We start from the raw sequence: 22,667 nt of genomic DNA, 5'->3' as shown, positions 1-22,667 counted from the left end.
AGTCCTTCTTTTGGGGTTGCTGCCATCTCTCAGGGGGCCTCCATAGTTCCCCTCCTCCAGCCTTTGGACCGCTCACCAAGCCTTTCCACAGAGCTCTAGGACATACTCCTTCCCCTTTAACTGCTGGGCCCTACTGCCACTCACCTCAGGGTTTTTATAGTTCTGGCCTGCCCTCTTCTGGTCACCTGACAAGCTGGCCAGGCTCAGCTTTTAACCCTCACCTTACCGGCATGCTGTGCCCAGAAAGTTCTGGCCTTAAAGGGGCCAACCTGTCTTTTAGTAACAGGGCTAGGGTTCCCTGTTTCAATGACATTAAGTAAGTTGGTAGCATAAGAGTTATATTGTAGCTGGGATGACAAGTTGAAATAAAACTATATGCATATCTAGCTCTATATCAAATAACCGAAACATGCCTTCTCAAATGCTAATCACTGGCTTGTCAGAGATGGTCGTACCCCATTCCTTTGCCCCCACAAATCTCTTTCTTGTATTCTGTATTTAGGCATTTTGTATTTAAGTAGACAGAATGTTGCTAGTTAAAACATGTCACCAGTCCTGATTAATTCAACAGAGATCATCAGACATATTTGTAAATTTATCAGAGTTTGCTAAACCAAAGTTGTTCTCATTGCAGGTATAAAGTAGTTGGAGTAGCATACTTGGTGAGACTGAGAGAGATCTGGTGTTATTGCGGTGGAATTTTAGAGTCCAGAAATAGAATTTGGAGATACACTAGCAACTAAAGAAGCACCCAAAGCTGTTAGGTAGGAAAGGGTACAAAGGAGGGGTACACCGATAAAGATATTTTGGCTGATGCTGATGGCTGATTATTAACCAGCCACATTGCCTGATACTAATCTGATAGCCTATATGAGCCTGACAGCTTGGAGAGCAGTGTCTAGCCAATAAGTTTGCAGGGGGAAAGGGGAATGGGGGTGGGGGCAAATCAAGGCCCCCATGGTGAAGGAGGGAATGGGTCTGGGGTGGGGCAGGGGTAGGCGCTGCCCAGCCTGGGTGAAACGCTGGGTGGGGGAGCTATGGGGTGGGCTATAGACAACCCAAAACTCCCTGTAGCCACCCCATAGCCCCCACTCCCAGTGCCGCTGCCACTCACCTTGAGCACAGCTCTGGCCCAGCCCCTGGTCGGGAAGAGGCTAGTGCAGCCCCTGGCCCCAAGCCCACAGCAGGCAGCTCACCCTTACCCCATGCACAAATCTGGGGGGTACATGCCTCCTATACCTCCTCTGGGGGTGTGCACAATGGCAGGGAGCCACACCCCACACCTCCCTGCATCTCCCGGATGAGATGCCCATGGCTCTGTCCTATGCCCTGCCCTACCCCAGCTGTGCAACACCTGCCCCTGCCCCACTTTGTCCCGCACTGTGGGGGCCTCGATCTGCCCCATCATGTCCCTTCCCTTCCCCTTGTTCCTTCCCCTATACAGATTTAGCAGCTGGATGCTACTTTCCAAGCTGCCAGGCTGCATTCCTGGCTGCATGCATGCTGCTACACCAGGCAAAAAAAGTCGATATACAATAATGTCGATTTTCCTTTTTTTTGGTGTCGCTCTGATATGGACCAATATATCAGTGCACCTCTAGTACAAATGCATGTTGCTGCTGTACAGCTGTCTCAGAAAACATAAGGACATCAGAAAGGGCACACACAGATAGTTAAATATATACCACAACCTCACTTTCAGGGAATTAAGAACACTGTTCTGAGGCTAATGCAGGTCAGGTCAGGCCAGGTTCACCTGCTATTACAACTTCCAGTAGATGGCATTATCTATAGCTATTTTTGCCAAGTGCTGGATAGTGGTTAAAAAACCTGGCAATCTCTAGACTGCCAATGGATTTGTGCAGAAGATCACTTTAGACTGGGGTACTAGTTTTACACCTGGAAGAGAAAATATCATGAAAAAGTTGTTGAACTGAAGTCCACTACATGATAGGGTAAACTGGGCTCTTTAACCCTGGTCAGCAATCAGTTTTAGGAGTAGAGCCACAATAGATGGACAAGTGGATGATTTCTTTTGCTCTTGTAGCTATTTTATATTATTTAGCATATATTTTATATTATTTTTCCTTTTCTGTATAACTGCCGCGCGGCACTCTCACATTTATGTAACCTTGAAGTCTTGACTGTTAATCAAAATGAACGCTTTGTACTTTTCTCTGCTGGCATTAAGCTACACATGCGCATTCTGTAGATTTCATTTCTTGTCTAGAAGTGTCGTTTCTGCAGAAATGAAACTTATGAAGAAAATCTGCCTAGCAATTATTATGTAAAAGAAAATTATCCTATCTCTGTATATTTAGCCTATATTATAGGTAGTGTCATAGAGGCAGTCCAACGAACATCTATAAAAGAGGCAAAAAAGCAGGAAGCAGCAGAGACGACAACTGGAAAACTCTGTGGGCCCGATCACCCCACAGACCGGTTCTCAGCCTCCCTGCCTGGGCGTACCCCAGTGAAGACAAAGGCCTCGGAAATCCAACAACTGACAACGATTCACCATGTTACAGTATTGCTTTGTATTTCCCATTCATGAGCCGTTGACCAGTTCTGGGACTTAAGGAGCCGGCAGCCGCACCTAGCTTTGGACTAGCTCCACTGTTGGAACGCAAGGGCTGGCTCTGGAACCTCGTGAACCAACAGACACCCTATAGAATATCCCATTCATGAGCTGTTGACCAGTTCTGGGACTACGGAGCCGGCAGCTGCTAGCTCTGGAACCCCGTGAACCAACAGACCCCTTTAGTATCCAGCATACTGTAACTGAAGAAACATCGGAGACTCCACTTCTCGACTGCCTCTCATCGTAGCTTAGACAGCATACCTACGCTCGCTATACTTGTATTTACTGCAGTTTCGTTCCAACCGGCCTCGCCTCTTACTCGTAAGAGGGTGAGGCCAGGTGAGTGAATAAATCTTTTTATTTTACTCTATATCTACTCTGTAATAACTTATATTACTAACATTCCATCTAAATGAGCCGTTGACCAGTTCTGGGACTTAAGGAGCCGGCAGTCGCACCTAGCTTTGGACTAGCTCCACTGTTGGAACGCAAGGGGTGGCTCTGGAACCTCGTGAACCAATGGGCACCCTATAGATTAAGAGACACTAACTACTTACTCTAAGTCGTCTGCTTGTGCCAACTCGGCGAACCTCGAGGGCGGCTAAAAAGCTACCTCAATTCCGCCCCACAAGCCGCGCGCTCGCACAACTCCGCAAAGCCCGCGGCTCCCCTAAGCGGTGCCGGAACCGCTAGCCCAGCATTTCGCCACAGCTGTGACAGCTCTTGAGGCTAAGCTGTTCCAAACATACTGGAATCAGCTTAGGGGGGAAGAGATCGATGTCGTATACCTTGACTTTAAAAAAGCCTTCGATTTGGTATCCCACGATCACCTCTTGGCTAAACTGGCTAACTGTGGCCTTGATGTCACCATGATCCACTGGCTGGGGAACTGGCTCTGTGGTAGGACCCAGAGGGTGGTGGTCGATGGGAGTCAATCGTCTTGGTGCACTGTGACCAGTGGGGTCCCATAAGGCTCTGTCCTAGGGCCTATGTTGTTTAACATCTACATCAATGCTGTGGACATTGGCGTCAGAAGTGGACTGGCCAAGTTCGCTGATGACACCAAACTCTGGAGTAAAGCATCCACACCTGAGGACAGGAGGGTGATCCAGGCAGATCTGGACAGACTCATGAAATGGGTGGACGAGAACCTGATGGTGCTCAACACTAAAAAATGCAAGGTTCTCCACCTTGGAAGGAAAAACCTGCACCACGCTTATAGGCTTGGTAGTGCTATGCTGGTTAGCACTACAGGTGAAAGGGACTTGGGGGTCATGGTTGACTACAAGATGAACGTGAGCCTTCAATGTGATGCTGTGGCTAGTAAAACGACCAAAACGCTGGCTCGCATCCATAGATGCTTCTCAAGCAAATCCCGGGACGTCATTTTCCCACTGTACTTGGCCTTGGTGAGGACGCAGCTGGAGTACTGTGTCCAGTTTTGGGCTCCGCAATTCAAAAAGGATGTGGAGAAGCTTGAGGGGGTGCAGAGGAGAGCCACGGTCATGATCAGAGGGCAGGAAAACAGACCTTATGATGTGAGGCTGAGAGCCATGGGGCTATTCAGCCTGGAAAAGCGCAGGCTCAGTGGTGATCTGATGGCCACTTATACGTTTATCAGAGGTGCTCATCAGGATCTGGGGGAATGACTGTTCACCTGAGCCCCCCAAGGGATGCCAAAATCGAACAGTCACAAACTCCACTGTGACCAGTTCAGGCTGGACATAAGAAAGAACTTCACTGTCCGGGCCCCCAAGGTTTGGAACAGACTGCCACCTGAGGCAGTTCAAGCACGCACTTTGAATGCCTTCAAAACACATTTGGATGCTTATCTTGCTGGGATCCTATGAAAGCCAATTGCACCTTGTCGGGTATTAGCAGATGCATGACCAACAGATCAAGGGAGGTGATGTTCCCCTTCTATGCAGCATTGGTCAGGCTGCAGTTGGGGTACTGTGTCCAGTTTTGGGCATTGCACTTCAAGAGGAATACAGAGAATCTGGAGAGGGCTCAGAGGAGGGCTACTTGCATGAAAGACCTCTGTCAAAGACCCTACGAAGGGAGGTTGAGAGATGTGGATCTCTTCAGCCTTCACAAGTGACAGCTGAGCAGAGACCTTGTAGCCGCCTATAAGTGTATTGAGGGAGGACAACAGAGAATTGGAGATGCGCTATTTACCAGAGCACCCCAGGGAGTAACTAGCAATAATGGGTGTAAACTAGGGGAGAGTAGATTTAAGTTAGACATTAGGAAGAAATTTTTTACACTAAGGGTGGCCAGAATCTGGAATGGGCTTCCAAGAGAGGTGGTGCTATCACCTAACTTGGAGGTCTTCAAGAGGAGGCTTGACAGTCACCTGGTTGGGGTCATCTGACCTCAGTCCTCTTTCCTGCCAGGGGCAGGGGGTCAGACACGATGATCCTTTGTGGTCCCTTCTGACTCTACAATCTATGAATCCCTGCTGACTTCCTGCCCCTGGGGCAGGGGGCTGGACTTGATGATCCTCCGGGGTCCGTTCCAGCCCAAATGTCTATGAAATCTATGAAATCTATGAATACTGGCACCTGCCTTTCCTTTGGATTGAACCAGCAAAACTGAGGGAGGAACACTGGTGTGTGGGCAGCTCAGTGTCTACATATACACTGCCCAGGCTTTTATGCCCTGGAGAGATCACTCCAGCTCAGTGCTGTAGCATTGAAATTTGGCATCCAGGGCAAAGCCCCCAGTGGCAGCCTGCCTTCACCCCGCGCACAGATCTGGGGGGGCATATGCTCCCCCATGCTTCCCTGGGAGTGCATGCAGCAGTGGGAGCTGCACTTTCCCTGTCCCTGTGCCCCCACAAATGAGCCTCTTGCAGCTCCATCCCATGCCCCACCCTTGCTGGGCAGTGCCTGTTGGTGCCTCTTTGCTTCAGCACCTGGGGCAGTCACCCTGCTCACCCCCACCTTGCTATGGTACAGCTCCAGCTTCACTTTATCTTCAAGTGAAGACTACGTTCAATGAGCTGATGTCTCAGCATAATTCTTTTGTCTTGTATGACCAACAGGTGGGGGCTCGAGGTAAATTTGAAAAGTTGGTATAAAACCCCTATATTCTGTATGCACCCATTCTTACTGCTATCCAATATCTGGCAGAAAAGCAATGTACAGACCTTACAAGGTGGGTATCAATTTGTAGGCTGGCACTCAAAACCTGAGCTTTGGGACAAGCAGGGACTTGCCTAGGCTTCTTCAGAAGAGTCCCTTGGTGGTGGTGATGTGTGTTTTGGAGTGATCCAAAGTGGATTATGGCTCCTAATACCATCCTAAGAGCATCTCCTTATTTGTAGCACTGTAAATAACACACAGGTCTAGGGGTGTCAGTTGGCAGGCTAACACATGAAAACTAAGCTTCGGGTTGGACAACACACAGCCCAGTCTTCTTCAGGACAATCCACTGGTGATGGAAACGCTTGTTTTGGAGGATTGTGCCAGATAATCCCAGCCCAAATTTAGCTCCAGATTTGGGGCTATGTACCTAGCACAAGCCTGGGTGGAGGGGTGTCATTTGGTAGTCAGGCACATGAAAACTGAGCTTCAGGTCAGGCAGTGCCCAGACCAGACTTCCTCAGGAGAGTACCCCAGTGGTGGAGAGGAATCTTTTGGGGAAACCAGAATAAGATTTTGTCCAATAATCCTGGCCCCAAATCAGCTTTTTATTTGGGGCAATGTACATACATCACAGGCCTGGGGGGCTGTCAGTTGGTTGGCTGGCACTCAAGACACATGCTTTCGGTCAGGCAGGGGCTTGTCCAGGCATCTTCGAGGGAGCCCTCTGCTGCCAGGGATTTCTGGTTTGGGGTGAACCAAAATGGATTTTTCCCAGTAATCCCAGCCCAAACTCAGCTCCTTATTTGGGGTTAATTATATTGCACACAAATCTGAGGGCTGGCAGTTGGTAGGCTGGCATGCGGAAACCAAGCTTTGGGTCAGGCAGGAACCTGTCCACACTTGTCCAGAGGAGTCCCCCAGTGGCAAGGATATGTTTCTGGGATGACCTAAAAAGGATTATGCCCCAAAACCCTAGCCCAAACTCAACTCCTTATTCATGGCAATGTACATAGCACGCAAGCCCCGGTGCCTGTCAGTAGGCATGCTGGAACGCAAAAGCTGAGCTTTGGGTTGGGCGCTGTCCTGCCTAGGCTTCTTTGGTAGATTGGCGGGGTTTTGGAATGACATGAGGCTGAAATTAGTCCTTATTCCCAGTTCCTTATTCTTGGTTCCCATACTGGGAATAAGGAACTGGGAATTGAGAAAAACCAGGACTAAAGAACTGACTTCAGCCTCATGAAAAGGACCTTATTTTTTAAAATAAAAAATGAGAAGAGTTTTTTGTAATTTTGTTTTATAGGGTCACAGTTCTTACAAAAGACAACATGTGTTGTTACAAAGACATATCAACAATTCATTTGCACGAAGGTTGGAGGGCTGGTTTGCCCATCACTTTGTATGAGTCTTATCCTGAACCCAGAGTGTCATTCTAACTATCACCAGGCGTGTGTAGAGGAATGAAGAGGGGTGCTGACCCTTCTGCACATGTTGCTTTGCAGCATTTCATTCTGAGCTCCAAGAAAAGGGAGACGAGCACAAGGGATGGACTGCAGCTTTTAGCTAAATCTTCTGTGACTGAGTGTGTGAAGAGAGCAGGGCAGGGTAGGGTAGTGGAGCCTGGCTCCTAAATCAGGGTGACAGCTACCAGGCAGGCATTGCAGCAGTTTTTGCAGCTGTGCAGGCAGTTTTTCTTGCAGGGAAGGATTCTTGAAGGCTTCACGCCTGGGGGATGAAGCCCCTCGTGTTAAGGGTCGGGGGGTGGGGAAGGTTATTACTGTAGCGGTTAACTGTGTGAGCTCAGTGACTGATGCAGCACTGGGCAGGTGGGTGGGAGGTGTTAGCTGTGTCCAACTGCAGTGCTGCTTTGGACAAAGGCTACAGATTTCTGTTTCACTAGCACTCGAAGACAGGGGTGGACAGCCACGGTGGTGCAGCACAGCAAAGAGCAGGGAGAATAGTGGCAGATACAGCAGGGGAAGGGGTCAGAGCTTACCTTGTGGCATACCTGGCAACAAGGTTGGGCTTCACTGCTGTAAGTATACAGTATACAATTGTATACTTACAGTTACAGAGGCAGTATACAGATTCACTGGGGTGGTGGGAGGCATCAGGGAACAGGAGATGCTCTGTTTACCAGGGCGCCCCTTGAAATAACCAGAATGGCCACAAGCTGATAGAGAGCAGATTTGGGTTGGACATCAGAAAGAACTTCTTCACCATAAGAAGTTCTGGAACGGGCTTCCAAGGGAGGTGGTGCTCTCCCCTACCTTGGGGGGATCTTCAAGAAGAGACTGGACAAACACCTACCTGGGGTCACAGGACCCCAGCACTTTTTCCTGCCATGGGAGAGGGTCAGACTCGATGATCCATTGAGGTCCCTTCTGACTGTAGCATCTATGAATCTATGAACCAACTGCTAACCCAAAGGCAAGGAAGCTGCTAGCCCTGAGGCTTCCCAGGCGTGTGTTTGCTGACAGAGATCTAATGTGTTTGGCAAATAATGGAGACATTGCGTTTCTCTCAACCTCCAAAATGTCAAACTAACTTGCACAACATATGGCCGTGCAATAGTCTGAGAAGTCATTGCTGTAAGTGGAGCTGGGGGAAATGTGTTCCTATGTATGTGCCAACATGCAGAAGCGTAAATGTTGTGTTCACACACTCCATTTATATGTAGGTAACAGCAACAAAATGGGGCAGAGTGGATAAGAACCAATAGATTTACTGCCTCAATAGCTTTTGTTAAGCCAGCGATGCATGAGATTTCCAAAAGTTGTCTGTGTGCATGCTTGCTTTTTTGGAAAGTGGATGGCACATTCTATACATGTGTGGTCCTTACCGTTGACCAGGAAACAGTAACACCTACCCTCAGGGTTTTACATACAACAGCTCTGAGGCCTGATCCTGTGTAACATTGTTTGGAAAGGCAGGACTCAGACCTGCAATTTGACAAAGACGTCAAGAGACAAGCTTGAAGAGGTGACCCATGTAATTTAAAAATATCCGCTCCTTTTAAAGTCAGTCACATCATTTTAAGGGGAGCAGTTCTTATGTGTTGAATGTTAGAAGTGGAAATCAGAGGCAGTTTAGCAGGGCACTGTTACCTTTGCTGTGCTCCTCGTGATCTGTAAGGCACTGCTGGGAAGTAGGGCAGTGGTATCATACTCATTTTATAGGCCTGAAGAGAGATTGGGTAGATTTTTCAAAAGTCCCTTAGAACCAAAGAGTGAAATGGCCGCTAGGTGTCCCTGTTGCTCTAACCAGCAACAGCCCCTGAGCTAATCAGACCTGAGGCTCCAAGCTGGAATAAGGCAAGAATGTAAACTGTCTCTTCTACCTAGACCTTCCCCAGTATTTGAAGCTTTGGACCCTGGGGAAGTGATTGGATTCATTGCAGGACAGGAGAGGGGAGCAGGGTCCATCCCATTTGTTGGGCCTTTATCCCATCATTGCACCAAAGACTTTAATTTCTCCTACGTGGTGGAGGAACCCTGAAGCCAGACTGGGATTTTACCAACCAGGCATGCATTGTGGGAAGCTGTCTAGTAAGCCCGTGAGGGCCCTGGGTTGGCTTGCACCCAGGTGCTCTTGATACTCGGGAGCTGACATACAGGTCTATATGTAAGTATCTTACTGGATGGCCCGTTCTCTCCTTTTCCAAAGTTGGGATAGGCCTAGGAGCACACCTTTGGAATTGCAGGTCTGTCTTAAGGATCCACTCCCACAGTCTACATAGCCCTCTGCTTTTTCACTTTCTTATCCTGAGGCACAGGTTCCCCACTGGGCGAGGAAGAACTGGACAGCACCCAGAAGGCTCCTTGGAGCCAGTGATTCCAGCTATATTTCATACCCCGTAAAACTGGGAACTACATGGGCGGTGCACAGGAGATCTCAGGGCTGCAGGTGAATAGCTCAGTGCCAAAGCCTGGACTTACACTCCAAATGTGTGGGGCTTTCTATACGCATACCCGAAGAGCTGGACACCCAGTCAGCTGTGATGCCAGATCAGCGAGTGAAATGAGGTCAGGTAAGGGCTCTCTCCTCACATAAACACCAGACATACACTGAGACCTTTGGTGGCAGGAGGCTCTTTATTTGGTGCCATTTAAAGTGTTCATTGGAGCATGAGCAGCACAATCATACACTCCACCCTGGGCTCCTCTCTGATCAGTTCTGGGCCTTCCAGTTGGGTGGGAATGAACTCAAGCTCCCCTCCCTTCTGCCCTAACCCGGGATCTGGAAGGGGCAGCTGGGTGGTTTCAGGACATGTCTCCTTACCTCTCTTTTTTGGGAATCCTACTTTCCTTTCATGCCCCAAGTAGTAACCCTCCTGAGAACAGGGTGGGAGTGACCAGCACTGGGATATTCATTGCTGTATATTCACAATGCACATCGAAGTGTACAGCAGTGACAGTGTGGTTGGTGTGGGTGATAGTAAGTGCTGAGTGGGGCTAGCATGAACCAGGCCATGCAGGCAGGGGAAGCCGTAGCATGAAGGACTGAATGCAGATGGCAGGGGGAAGGGGATATCTCACCATGCCGGTTCAACAGGTCCTCACACCCATGGGAGTCAGGCCCCACTCCAGGTCTGTTTTGTTCTATCTGGGGAAGGCCAGACATGCATCTTTTCTGTCTGGGTCTGCTGCTGCCCCTATTCTGAATTGCTGTTGACTATATAGTTGGAGGAGTAGACAGTTCTAAGTTTGGGGCCCCAGCTCCTTATCATGGACCTCCATCCTTTAGGGTGCCTCACAACAGTCTTGGTGCTGGGACAGCCCTGTTGGAAGCTGGTAGGAGGGAAGGGAGTCACCTTCCCAGGTAATCCATCCCACCTTCCCGGCCAGCGCAAACTATGATATTTCTTTCCATGCTGTTGTGACAAGCGAGGGTTCAATGGCCATACTGCGTACTACCAGAAGAGGTCAGGGCTTGGGCCATTGTCCCCATAGGGACAGTGTTTATGGATAAGCCATGGGTGGCTTTTCAGGAGAGCTGTCAATAACTGAGTGCCTTGAACTTGGCCAGGAGCACTGCTAGGTCTAGGCAGGGAAGAGAACTCTGCTTTGCAGCTTTCCACCTAGAAGACAGAAGGTGCTTGGCTCGTAGCAAAGATGGGGATTTTGAGGTGCTTACTGTCTTTGCATGCCAACATCATGGCCTTCCTGGCAGAAGTGACAATCATCTGTCTACAGCACAGGCAACTTGATCTCCTTCCACTAACGCTGGGCTTTGATTGAGGTGTCCAAAGTCCCATTTCTGCAGAGAGAGAAACTGAGGCACAGTGCTCCATAGGCAAGATCAGGCTGCAGAACCCAGGAATCCCAACTTCTTGGATCCTGTATCAGCCTCCTGGAAAAAAGGCTTCCCCAAGTCTGCAGCTGCTGTTCAAAGCAGAAAGCCCAGGGACAGGATCAACATTTTCCAAGGGACAAGTTTTCAAGCATCTCAGACTTGCTGCAGTTATGTGAATTGGACCCCGGCCTAGACATCCAGCATGACTTGCTCATACCCAACCAGTTTCTGTTACTGAATGCTGGCTAGCATTTTCCATCTCCATGTTGCAAAGGGCAATCAGCTTTTTTTTTCTCCTCTTTCAAAAATGGAAGACAAAACCCAGGGAGGAGCCCCCACTTGCCCTGGGTGACCCAGAAGGTCTGTTGGCCATGCTCTGCAGGGCATATATCCTGGTGGATTCAGCTGGTGTCTGCTTGGTGTGGGGAAAAGTGGTATCTCACACTGTTCCTCAGAGCCAGTCTTTTAGGAGAGTTTCTGTCTTCTCATTGTGGAGTCAGTTGTCCTTCTGTGTACCTGCACGGGAGGGGACAATGGGGAGACGAAGGGTGGCGTGGATGTGAACACTGGGGCCTCAGCACAGCCCACAGGCAGAGGGGTGAGGTGTATGTGCAAGAGGTGTAGTGAGGGATGGGATGGCTGACCATCCCCTGCTTCTTGGTGTGACCACACTGGGTGCAGCAGGTGATGAAGGAGTGTACAGCTAGGTCAGGCACAGCTTGGTTTTCTTGCTTTCCTAAGGACCATAAGGGCCAGAGCTACATGGCCACCAGAAGCACTGGACTGGGATATGCAACCAGTGACTGGGGTAGGAAGATCAAGTCCTTTCTCCCAACAGGGACTATCTCCTGGTAGCAGGCTGTCAGGGAATCAGTGTCCCAAGGGAAACAGCTCTGCAACCAGAAGGGGCAAGGCAAATTCACGGCACACTGTAGTCTAGAGGAGTGGCAGGAACTCCTTAGGTGAGGGCCATGCAAGGTCTTCCCACATGTGAGTGATTCCAGTGGTGTCTCTACTTCCAGGACTACAGAAAGGCATGGAGATGGGGCAAAGCAAGGTTCTCCTCCTCCCTCACAGCATCCTGTGGTGTGACTCAGCTGTGGCAGGCTTCCAGTGGAGAAGAGAACATGCAGCCTGGCCTGCACAGCGTGGTGTGCCCACTCAAAGCGTGCCCTACTCCTCCTGGTTCAATGAATGGAAGGACAGCCGAGTTCCATGTACTGGGCATGCCGAGGTAATAACAGAACAGTGGCTTAGTTCAAGAGGAATATCTCTGTGTTACAGTGGACTGACATGGATGGCTGGTCCTTGGAGGCAGCCTGAGGGGTTGTCATTAAATTAACACATGAAAACACATAAGCACAGGCAAGGTCTTCTGTAAACATATCTCAGGGGACTCTCACTTTCCTCAGCTGATCCATGGCCAGCACGGGGGGTGGGGTGGGTGGGAAGGCAAGTCTCCTTACATATTGCCACGGTACGTGATGTTAGTGAAGGTAGATGTGGCTTCTTTGTACAAGGGGTTGTTGGCCTGTAACAGAAGCAGAATATTGTTATCTAGGGTTTATTGTTGGCAGATCACATTGTTCACTTTACAGATGAGGAAACTGAGGCAGGGGAAGACTGGCTCAACTTCACATAGGGGCTCAATACAGATAGATGCAGGAGTAGAGTCTGGGCTGCCTCCTTCCCCTTTCCATACTCTGGCCACTAACTCACACTGTGCAATTAGATAATTTAGGGGACCGGACTTTCCAGCAAGCACCAGCCTCAGTCCCCAGGAGGACTCAGCTGAGGGGCTTATGGTCAGGTGTGTGTACCATATGTGTAAAAATCTGTACCCATTGTACCTGAACAGGCATTGAGCTATGGTAAAAATCCAACCCACACACTCATCAGTAGTTTAAATCCATGATACTTAAAAAATGGTCTGGGCTATTGAAAATAGAGATGCTGATGAGCAGTCACTGCCTACCAACCATGTCTCAGGTGTACCATGGCAACAGCATCCTCCATATCAAGACACCTAGGTCTGCAGCTTAGGAAAGCGCTGACAGAATTGGCCCTTTTATTGCCCAAGATCTCAAGTGAAGAAGGACACCAGTGATCTAGTCCTCAATGGGCATTTGTGTGCTTCATCATGGTGTTCAAACATAATTGTTCCTGCTTTGGAGGGACCACAGACTACAGGTTGGGACTGAGGGAGGTCAGCCAAGCTGTGGGTAGGGAGCACAAGGGGTAGGGGCATGCCTGCAAGATGGTGGGGAAGCCCCAGGTAGTAACAGGAGAGGGCTGTATATCAGAAGCTTTTGCTGTGGCTGCCTTGAGCCTGGGCTGACAATGGCACCATTACAAACAATAACGCATTTAAGAGAAAGAGAAGAGCAAAGTATAAGAATCGTAGCCCAGAAGGAGCTTAGGTGCAAGGCACAGGCAAAGCCCCCATCTGGCTGTTGAAACCTTTTAGGATTGCTGGCCTAGCATGAGGGGAACATACTGCATTGCTGAACTGTCCCGTGCATTGTGTGCATCAGCCTTTCCAGCTGGCCTGTGGCAGATGGGACACTTTGGCAGGGCTGCCAGGGTGGAAAAACAGGAGCAGGGAGTGAGTAAGAAGCATGTGCCCCCTGATGGACCTTTTGGTCTCCTTTCCACCCCCAATACTTCCCAACTCCCTCTGGCCTTCCCCTCTTTTGTTTTCCTGCTGCAGTGTCTCTTGATTTCTCCATGAGTCACTGTACTACCCAGGATCCTGCCTGAACACACTTATCTTCCCTCAGACAGGGCCTCGCCTCTGCACTTCTGAGACAGAACATGGTCTAAGAGCTGGCACCCCAACACCCCACCCCAGAGGACAGCAAAGCAGGGTGCTGACCCAGCCCTTCGGCCCTTACCGTGTCCCACTTTGCCTTTGCCTTCTCTTCCTCAAACTTGGCGAACTCCCGCCGGTCATGGATGGTGATGAGCAGCTTCCAGATGAGCAGGGCTGCCAAGCCAATAAGTAGGATAGCTCCTGCCACGGAGAGCAGGACCACAAGGATATCAGGCCCCTTAGGGCAGTCTGGCAAAGAAAGGAGGGCATTAGGTCTCTCCTTATGATCCACCTACAACATCCAGCAACTCAATGCATGGTCAGGGTATACAAAGCACCTGCTGGAATAGCAGCTTCACTGAAGCTCCTTTGGCCAACAGCAGTAGGGGGTCTCTTATTCCTGTGCTGCTAGAGGGCAACATAACTCACCTATGTCTAGGGCCTGACCCTGTATACACTTAAATGTGTGAGTAGCCCCATTGTGTGTTCAAAGGGCAGATTTTCAAAACATCTGATTGAAATTGAACCACTTTGAGGCCTGGGCACCCTGCAGATCCTTTGGGCATCCCAGATGCAGTGTTTGCGAATGGGACCCAAAGGCAGGACATTCCATACAGCCACGATTTAACAATCAAAGCTCCAGGGGCAAGTTAGCTTTGGGTGTGACTCCTTTGGCTGCAGGAAGGATTTGGCTGTCTAGTATCTTCCTGTTAAAATTAGTGTTCCTATGCAGTGCAGACACGGTGTTCCCATCTGGAGGGAGGGCTTGGTCTTGGTTCTCTTTCTTTCCCAGGGTGCAGGCTCTATCCTGTTGTTAGCAGCGTATCATGTACAATGCCACAGGCTGAGCATGCCCCTTCCCTGGGAGACTCACCAAGTCCCTGGCTATAGAGTGCCCAGTGTATATTCAGAGAAAAGCAGGCATGGGAGGAGAGAAGGGGTGGGGGGAGAAGGGAAGTGTAAGACAGCTGTGACCACAGCTTCTGGGAGTCTCACTCACACATCTGGAGGAGGAGGGAAGGGAGGGTCTCTGGCTGGGTTAATGCTATGTCCTACAGTCCCTGGCTGGAAAGGGCTGACCTGCCTTGCCTCTTCTAGGCAGAGAGAGGCCCCATCTCCAGAGACACAGTGGGCCAGTGCTCAAAAGTAAGGGAAAGAAATAAAAATAAAGCAGGGTCAATCAAGTGTATGAGGCCATGGCTCATCATAGGCAGAATGGGCTGGGACGACAGCTCCTGTGTATCCTGAGTAGATGGCTCCTATGGAAGTTTGACATGCCAGTCTGTTCCAGGCCTGGGCTTTCCTGGTGGCCAATTCATAGCAGTTGTGCTTGGCTTGGCCGCTAAGACCACTGTCCCAAGGTGCCTAAGAGCTCTGACAAGACTCATCCTGGAGATGAACCTGGAGATACAGATTTACTCCATGACCTTGGGCAAATCCTCCTCTCTGTGTTTCAGTTTTCCATCTACAACATGGGGAGACAGCACAGCCGTGACTCACCAGGTGATAATCATGTTAAAGATAGTGAGATATGATCAGAGTGCTGCTTCCTGTTTGAGGGCCAGGCAGTTCTTTCTCTTTGACCTGGCTTTTGCCTCCGTTTCTACTCAAGCATGGGAGGACATAGGCTGGGTGGGCAGGAGGTGGGAGATAGGAGCCCTGGTTTCTTGGACAGGGTGTAGTTTAGGCTGGCTTTCCCAGGCATCTCCTGAACCCACCCATTGGGGATGATTCTTGTGGCTTTGCTAAGTTTTTGATCCCTCCAACAGCCCTTGGCTGACTCCTGTCTGAACCTCCCACGCGCTGAGCTGACAGGCTATGTCAACCACTTGCTTATATGGCTCTGTCTGATAAGGCAAGGGAGGGCTGAGTTAACACTTCCTTGTACGTGTTTGTGTCTCACAGAGGAGCAACAATCCCTGCACTCCATCAACCCCTTCCTCCCTCCCTCCCTCCCCGCCGCCTGCCGGCCCGCCCTTCTTCCTTGTCTGCCCCTGCCTTACACAGGCTGTGCAACCAAAGCAAAAAACAAACCTGAGCTGATGTTTTCCTGCCACCTGGGAGTTTTGGGGAGCCCAGCCCAGCAGATGGCAGCGGGGCTGCAATTACAGCTGGTAGCCACTTTCCCTCCTCTGCCTTCTCCAGGGCTTTGCCTGCACTGCTCATGAGTTGGACACCCCAGGAAATGTTTAGGGCAATTATTTGGGCTGGAGGAGTTTTGGTGAGCTGGCGCGGGCTGGGTCAGCACTCCCTCTGGCTCTCGGCCCACAATAGCTTACCAAAACTCCCTAAATGGCTCTGTCCTGTGTTAGGCTGGGCAGGTGGGATGGGGCTATGGGGAGTGGTGTCTGGGAGCAGGATGAGGGGGTGGGACTGGGACTAGGGCTGAGATCCAGATCATGGGGCTGGGACAGAGCTGCAATCTGCTCCCTGCATGCCCCTGCCCACAGAACTAACACCCATCACAGGGACATGCAGGCAGTGGCTCTGCTCTGGATTGCAGCTTTCTGCTGTCCCCGTCCTGTGATCCCGATCCTGACCCTGGCCCTTGATCCCTGCCCACCTGCGGCCCCATCCTGCCTGCTCAGCCATACAACCCTGCCACACAGGTCCCAGGCTGGTGTCCAGGGAGACCATCCCTGTCTACCCACTCTGTTGGGTGGCCTGGGCAGTGGGTATATGGAGGACAGGCAAGGGTGCCCAGGCAGCAGAGCCTGGTCCAGCAAGCAGGAGTGGCAATGGAGGCTGGCAGCAGCAGCTGCCCAAAATCCCTTGCTGGGCCAGATCCAGCCCAACAGCTGTATTTTGCCCACCCCTGGTTTAGGGGAACAGTTCTTCCTGCTTGCTGGTCTGCAGAGGGAGTAGTGTCATCTCTCCTTTGGTCTGGGTCCACGGCTGGTACATAGCTGCCCTGAGATGCTACCTATTTACGCTGGCATGCTGAGGGCTCATTGCAAAGCTAGAAAGCCTAGACACTAACACGGTGTTCTTTCCCTCCAGCATGTGAGGGCTGGGCCTCTAAAGTGCTCTTTGGAAAATGCAGCCCAAGGAGAGGCGAGGAATCATGCAGGTGGAAGGCATCTAGTCTTTGATGTGTACACCAGCTCCAAGGAAACTGCTAAGCTGTGCAGCAGCAGAGAGAGATTGACACAGGAAGACACTGTCTTCGACTGTGAAAGGAGTTCTTACTGTCACATGAACACTATCCTCACTTACCAGCCCTCCATCTGAGCTACAGTGGCCCAGGAGAGAGGAGAGAAGTGAAAAATGGCCTTGAACCCCAGACCAGTAGCTGTGTAACTAAACCAACAAATCCTGGAGAGATGCAGTGGTGTAACAGAGTAAACTTAACTAAGGATCTGTGGCAGCCTCAGGTCCTGTGTCCCAGAACCCTTCCTAACTCAGTACTGCAAGGGCAGTGGTCAGAATCCTTCTAGGGCATCTAGTTCTCTGGGCACAAAAGTCTCTGAAAGCAGCTTAGGATGAGTTGACATTCAAAGGCATGATTCTCTAGGATGAAGGAAGTCTTCTTGCCACCCCTGGGGCAGATGAGGGTGTAGGATAGTGCTGAAGAACTGGCAGTAACTGATGAGATTTCCCAGCAACGGCCTGCAGCATCCTAAGTGTGACCACACTCGTAGTCAGCTTTGGAAACTGCCTGTTCTGGCCCTTCCCCTGCACATATGTGGGTGCTATCACTTCCATTCGCTGAGGCCAGAATTCCCCAGCAGCTCAGCCTCACATAAGGCACGAAAGCAATATAAAGAACACAGGGATCGCAGCCTCCTTCACTTCTGCTTTGTTCACTAGCCTGGCTCATTGCCAATCTAAATTGGTATCACCAGGGACACAGAGGTTTCTAAATTAACCCAGATACACGCTGTTGTCCCATGCCCCAAGGGATCAGCTGGGTACTGCCTTCTGCCTGTGAACTCGGAGCTCAAGTCTCATGCCTCCTGCCCAGGCAGTACAGTGAGGATGAAGGGAAGCTGGGAAAACTGACTCAGAGGTAGACCAGGGAGAAAAAGTAGACTTGGAGCAAAAATTAAATAAAAATGAATAGAGAGAGGGGGCTTCTGGGAGACCACTGGAATCTGGACTAGGCAGCAGAGCCATCAGGGATAATGGATGTATTGGCCTGCAACTTGGCACTGACACCTTGATGGCTTCCCAGCAGCTGAGCTGGATGAAGCAGATGGCTGTTTGATATAAGGAAGAAAGAGTAGTAGGAAACTTACACCTCAGGGGCTCACATTTTGGCCTTGGAACATGCAGTAAACCCTCCCTGCCTGCATGGAATTGGCCTGGGGTGAAATTCACTCTGATGAACTTTATTCCTTTTCTAGTCAGCTGTGTAGCACTCTAGGGCCTGTGTAGAAGGGGCAGAACAGAGCCCAGGGCAGCCCTCCTGCATGGCAGAAATACCACCCAGATGACAGCAGAGAGAGACCTTAAGGGGTGACTGAACAGACTGTAGTGGGAAGTGTGTCTTCTGCCACCTCTTCCAGGGACACAGACAGGATGGAGTTAGGGCCTCCCTTAGCTCAGCAACTCACCTGGCTCCTTAATGACATAGAGAATGGATTTCCCGCTGGAGTCCTCATAGTACTGGAACCTCACCACACAGTCGTTCTCATCCTTGTAGGTGCAGTTCACTGCATCTTTGCCTTTGTCATCTGCCAGGGAAGGAGAAGGAAGAACCTTCAACCCAGCCCAGGTGGCCACTGTAGGTTGGGTCAGAACTGGGCAGAAGGTCCTGTCTTACCTGGGCCACAGCCTAAGCCCAAATCTGGCCTTATGCAGCCAAAAAGCAGTGTACAATGGACCCTAAATTGGGACATGGGTTGGGTGGCTACTAGGTACTACAGTTTGAATGTTCAAAGCTGCCTGGGGTGCTGGCACATGGTGGGTATTGAGCCATCTCAACACCCAGCTATATTAGAAGAATGGTTGGAGGTTAATGTGTGCCACCTAAACGTGAACTAATCTCAGCTACTTCTCCCAACAGGCTGTCCTTCATCTTCCCTGAATGTGGCCTTAGGAACCAGCTGGCACTTTTTAGAGCCCACAAGTCATGTTTCTGAAACACCACAGGAAATCACAGCCTGTGTGGGCTCTACAAATGGGACTGGGAGCTGAAGACTTGATGTCAGGCTCTGGTTTCATGGTTTCTGTGCCTGAGCCACAGGACTCCAATGCAAATACCCAGGCTGGCTGGCTCCAAGGGACTGTATCATCACCCTGAAGCAATTTGTTTTTCCTCCCCCAGCCCCTTGTGCAATGGGACAGCCAGTGGGGACTGTCCAGGCCAGAACAGCAACCTGGCAATCCAACTGGTGGGCTGACCACCTACAGCCCTCAGCTTCACTTACTAAGTTCCTCCACTGGCACGATCTCGTCACGGCAGTTGCGGCTGCAGGTTTGCTCCTCCATCAGGGTTCCTCTCTCAAATTTCTTACACTCCACACACTCCCTGAGGGACAAGAAGATACAATGAGGGACAGCAACATCGGGGGATCCTACATGCAACTCCAGGGCCCTCAGCAAAGCCTTTAGGCTTGAGTCCGTTATGACTGAAGGCTCGGGGTTTTTCCAGGCTGCGCTGCGGCAGCCCTCCAGAGGGGAGGGGTGTGGAGAGGGGTACCCCCATGAGGTTTTTGGGTGTAAGGTCAGGACATAGGGTCTAATTGCAACTCTCACACCTGTGAGAGGGGGCCTCCCTTGGAGATCCTGGCCCCAGTAAGTAGGTGAAAGACCTGGATTCTGGACCTCTCAGTTGAGTGTTGCTCTTCCCTGTGCAAACCCCTTTTCCTGAATGTGTGCCAAAAGGTCAGCTGCCTCTTACAACGGGGATATTGCAAACTCGTGTTTCCCCTGTGCACTGCTACCTGAGGTCACACAGAGCTGCAAAGCCCAGTGCTCACCTACTGATCCCTGAATTCCCAGAGATCCCTGAATTGTCACCTGCACTGATTTAAAGCCAGCCTCAGGTGCTAAGATCTGTGCAAGCCCAATGCCTTCTAAGGAAGCTGGCCCAATTTGTAGCCTGGCAAGCTCTGTCCAGTATTGGTCGGTTCACTAGCAAACCCATCTAACGTGGCCTGGCCTGCTCCAACCATCCTCGTGGGGCCAGGTCTAGCCTTCTTTGATTACAACCTGGCTCTGTCAGCATGGTTTTCCCCTGCTAGGCCCATGCCCCCAACCTTTCTCTCACTCACTCACTCACTCACTCACTCACTCACTCACTCACTCACTCACTTCTTGATGGTACAGGCATCAGGACAGGTGGGGCATTTCTCACAGGTGTCCCCGTAGGAGCCAGGCTGTGTGCAGTCACACTTCCCGCACACACAGTGGCCATGCCCACTGCACACCAGCCCATTGCTGGACATGCATGTGTCAGTGCGTGTGGTGCAGTTGCAGTAGTCCCCTGTCCAGTCAGAGTCACACAGGCAATCCCCACAGCTGCACTGCCCATGACCTGTGAAAAAAACAAGGGCATCAGGAAACAGGCAAGGCAGGAAAATTACTTCCCAATACCAGTATCCACATTGTAGCCATATTGTTCTAGAAGCAAAAGGAATCAAAACTTGTGGAAGAGGTGATATTTTTATTAGACCAACTAGATATTTGCAAACAAAGTATTTTATTTATTTGCAGTCTTTTGGGTGCACACACCCTTCATCAGGCATAGGAGAGAGCAGAGACTACAAGTTCTCCTAGGTAGACATGAAAATTTTCATGTCTACTTAGGGGAATGTGTACAATCTCTGCTTTCTTATGCCTGATGAAGGGTGTGTGTGCCTAAAAGCTTGCAAATAAATAAAATAATTTGTTTGCAAATATCTAGTTAGTCTAATAAAAGATATCACCACTTCCATGAGTTTTGATTCCTTTTCCCAATAGCAGGACTTTCACCTGGACTGGCCTCTGCCTTTTGGGACACTGTGGGTGCATCTACATATTCATTTATGTGCCAAATTATGATGCATTACATTTAGTACCTGCATTAGCGCAGAAGAGCACTTTTTGTGCAATGCTTAATGTGCATTGGATTAAAGCTACTGCACATTAGCACGTTTTTTGCGAACTGTGCTAATATGCAGTCAGATTAGTCCAATGTGCATTAAGTGTCTTGTGTAGCCACGTCCAGTGATTCCAAAGTGGGCACAATGGTCCTGAAAGGAAGGAGCTGATATGCGGGTGGGGGAGCAGTTGCCAAACTAATTTTTTTTCCCCTCAGCCTCAGCTCTGTCTGCCCACATATTTCTGCTTTTTCACCTCAGGTCTTTCCTCCTCTCTAGCTCTGCCATTCCCTTTCCCAGCTCTGCATTGACTTGCCTTGAATAGACCCTGTTATTCCAGCCCTGGGCCTCAGCCCTAAATGTGCAGTTTTCCCTTCCTTAAACACAACAAACAGTTCATGCATTGAGTTTCACCTTCAAAGTGAACAGCACACTGACGGGAAACTCTTCCGTTCAGAGGATTTCCAGGGCTTGCATGAAGCAGACAGCTTGCAACTTTCATTCTTTGGTTACTTTGAGTTACATGGGTTTTGCTTTTGTTTTTCATCTTGAATAAACCTAGGTCTGAAAACCAGCAGCTCATCTCTGGTTCCCTACCTTGGACCATAAACCACAAATTCCTGGTATCCTTTGGATGGCTTCTGTGAACACTCAGCCCCAAACTCTGGACATTGAGAGGAGGCTCAAGCTGCAAAATGAAGACCCAGGCTCCAAGGTGACCAAAGTCTCAGTTTTGATTCTGGTCCAAAAGGTTCCAGAAAATAATGAAACCAGCCCTAGCCAACTGGGCCCCAGTGCTGCCTTTATACCATAGGAGCCCTAGCACTCTGTTTTCAGTATCTGTGAACAATATAACTGGAGCCCCTTGATTCAGGATTCATTATGAAAGTTATCCAGTGCTGCAATGTACATTCACCTCTTCCACTAGCCCCAGGGTGCATCAATGTTGGTGGAGGAAATAAATGTGTAACTTAACTAATGGGAAGCTAGGAATGAGTCATGGGAAAGGCAGCTGGAAACAAAGTGTTTGTGGTACTGCATGGAAAATCTGGTTAAGGAACTGGTTGGGGTTGGAGAAGGGGATATCACCCAGATAAATGATGAAAAGTGGGCGAGGAGATGCACTGGCCATGTTACCTGGGAGATAAGGGCTTTGGTATAGGGGTCAAGAAGGTGCAAAGCAGAATTGCGTGAAGGATGGTACTGGCACAGCACAGGGTAACGGCATGGCCGAGGCCCTCTGCTGACCTGGAATTTGGGACAGGTGGAGGAGGTAGGGCCCATGTCTGATCCAGCAAATTGTTCATTGTTTGGTGGAGTAAGTTGGGGAGTCAGTATGATCACTGATCAGTAAAGGAGAAGCCAGTGAGGGACAGAGGTGGAGGGAGATCAGAGAGGCCTGGTGTTGCTGTGATTCAGACTTGGTCCAGCAGGCACTTGAGAGTCAGCCTGAGGCACATGGAGGGAATTTAATACAAGTTTCCTTTCACTCATTTTTAAAGTGACCAACATGCATCCAGAGAGCCTAAGCAGGGCAGAGATGGAAGGGTAACTGCCCTCCCCCGCCCCCCCCAGGACCTGGACTGGCTGGAGCTTTGTAACCACCTGATCTGTGACTCCCAGAAACATGCCATCCTTGAAAGGACCTTTGCTGGTGACAAGGAAGCCACCTCTGTTTTGAGAATTTGTGTTTCAAAGGTGGTAAGGAGTCATCCCTTCCCCAATAGTCAGACTCACCCTCTTCTAGCTGACTGAATTGGACAGAAATGCTCCTCTCCCACAGTTAATGCATTGCTTTTCACAGTTTCGAGAATGATTGGTTGCAGCTGAATAGATCGTACAGTACAGTGGATGGGTGCTCAGTGGTT

At 50.1% G+C, this 22,667-nt stretch overlaps 1 protein-coding gene across 1 annotated transcript in view; it reads right to left on the bottom strand.

The window, feature by feature from the left end:
* Nucleotides 1-9,623: 9,623 nt before the first annotated feature.
* ITGB3 (integrin subunit beta 3) overlaps nt 9,624-22,667 on the bottom strand; it is a 61,971-nt gene continuing 48,927 nt past the window's right edge. Inside the window, exons 11-15 of the mRNA XM_090044139.1 lie at nt 20,033-20,255; nt 19,147-19,247; nt 18,331-18,450; nt 13,857-14,023; nt 9,624-12,493 (exon numbers count right to left, since the gene is read on the bottom strand). Coding sequence (XP_089900265.1) covers nt 12,425-12,493; nt 13,857-14,023; nt 18,331-18,450; nt 19,147-19,247; nt 20,033-20,255 — 680 coding nt within the window. The 3' untranslated portion in view covers nt 9,624-12,424. The remainder of the gene's footprint in view (nt 12,494-13,856; nt 14,024-18,330; nt 18,451-19,146; nt 19,248-20,032; nt 20,256-22,667) is intronic.

This window comes from Crocodylus siamensis, chromosome 4 (genome assembly GCF_052110815.1).
Source record: "Crocodylus siamensis isolate JL-2025a chromosome 4, ASM5211081v1, whole genome shotgun sequence".
Taxonomy (NCBI): Eukaryota; Metazoa; Chordata; order Crocodylia; family Crocodylidae; genus Crocodylus; species Crocodylus siamensis.
The sequence above is the reverse complement of the archived record's forward strand: the minus strand, read 5'-3'. Positions and strand labels throughout refer to the sequence as shown.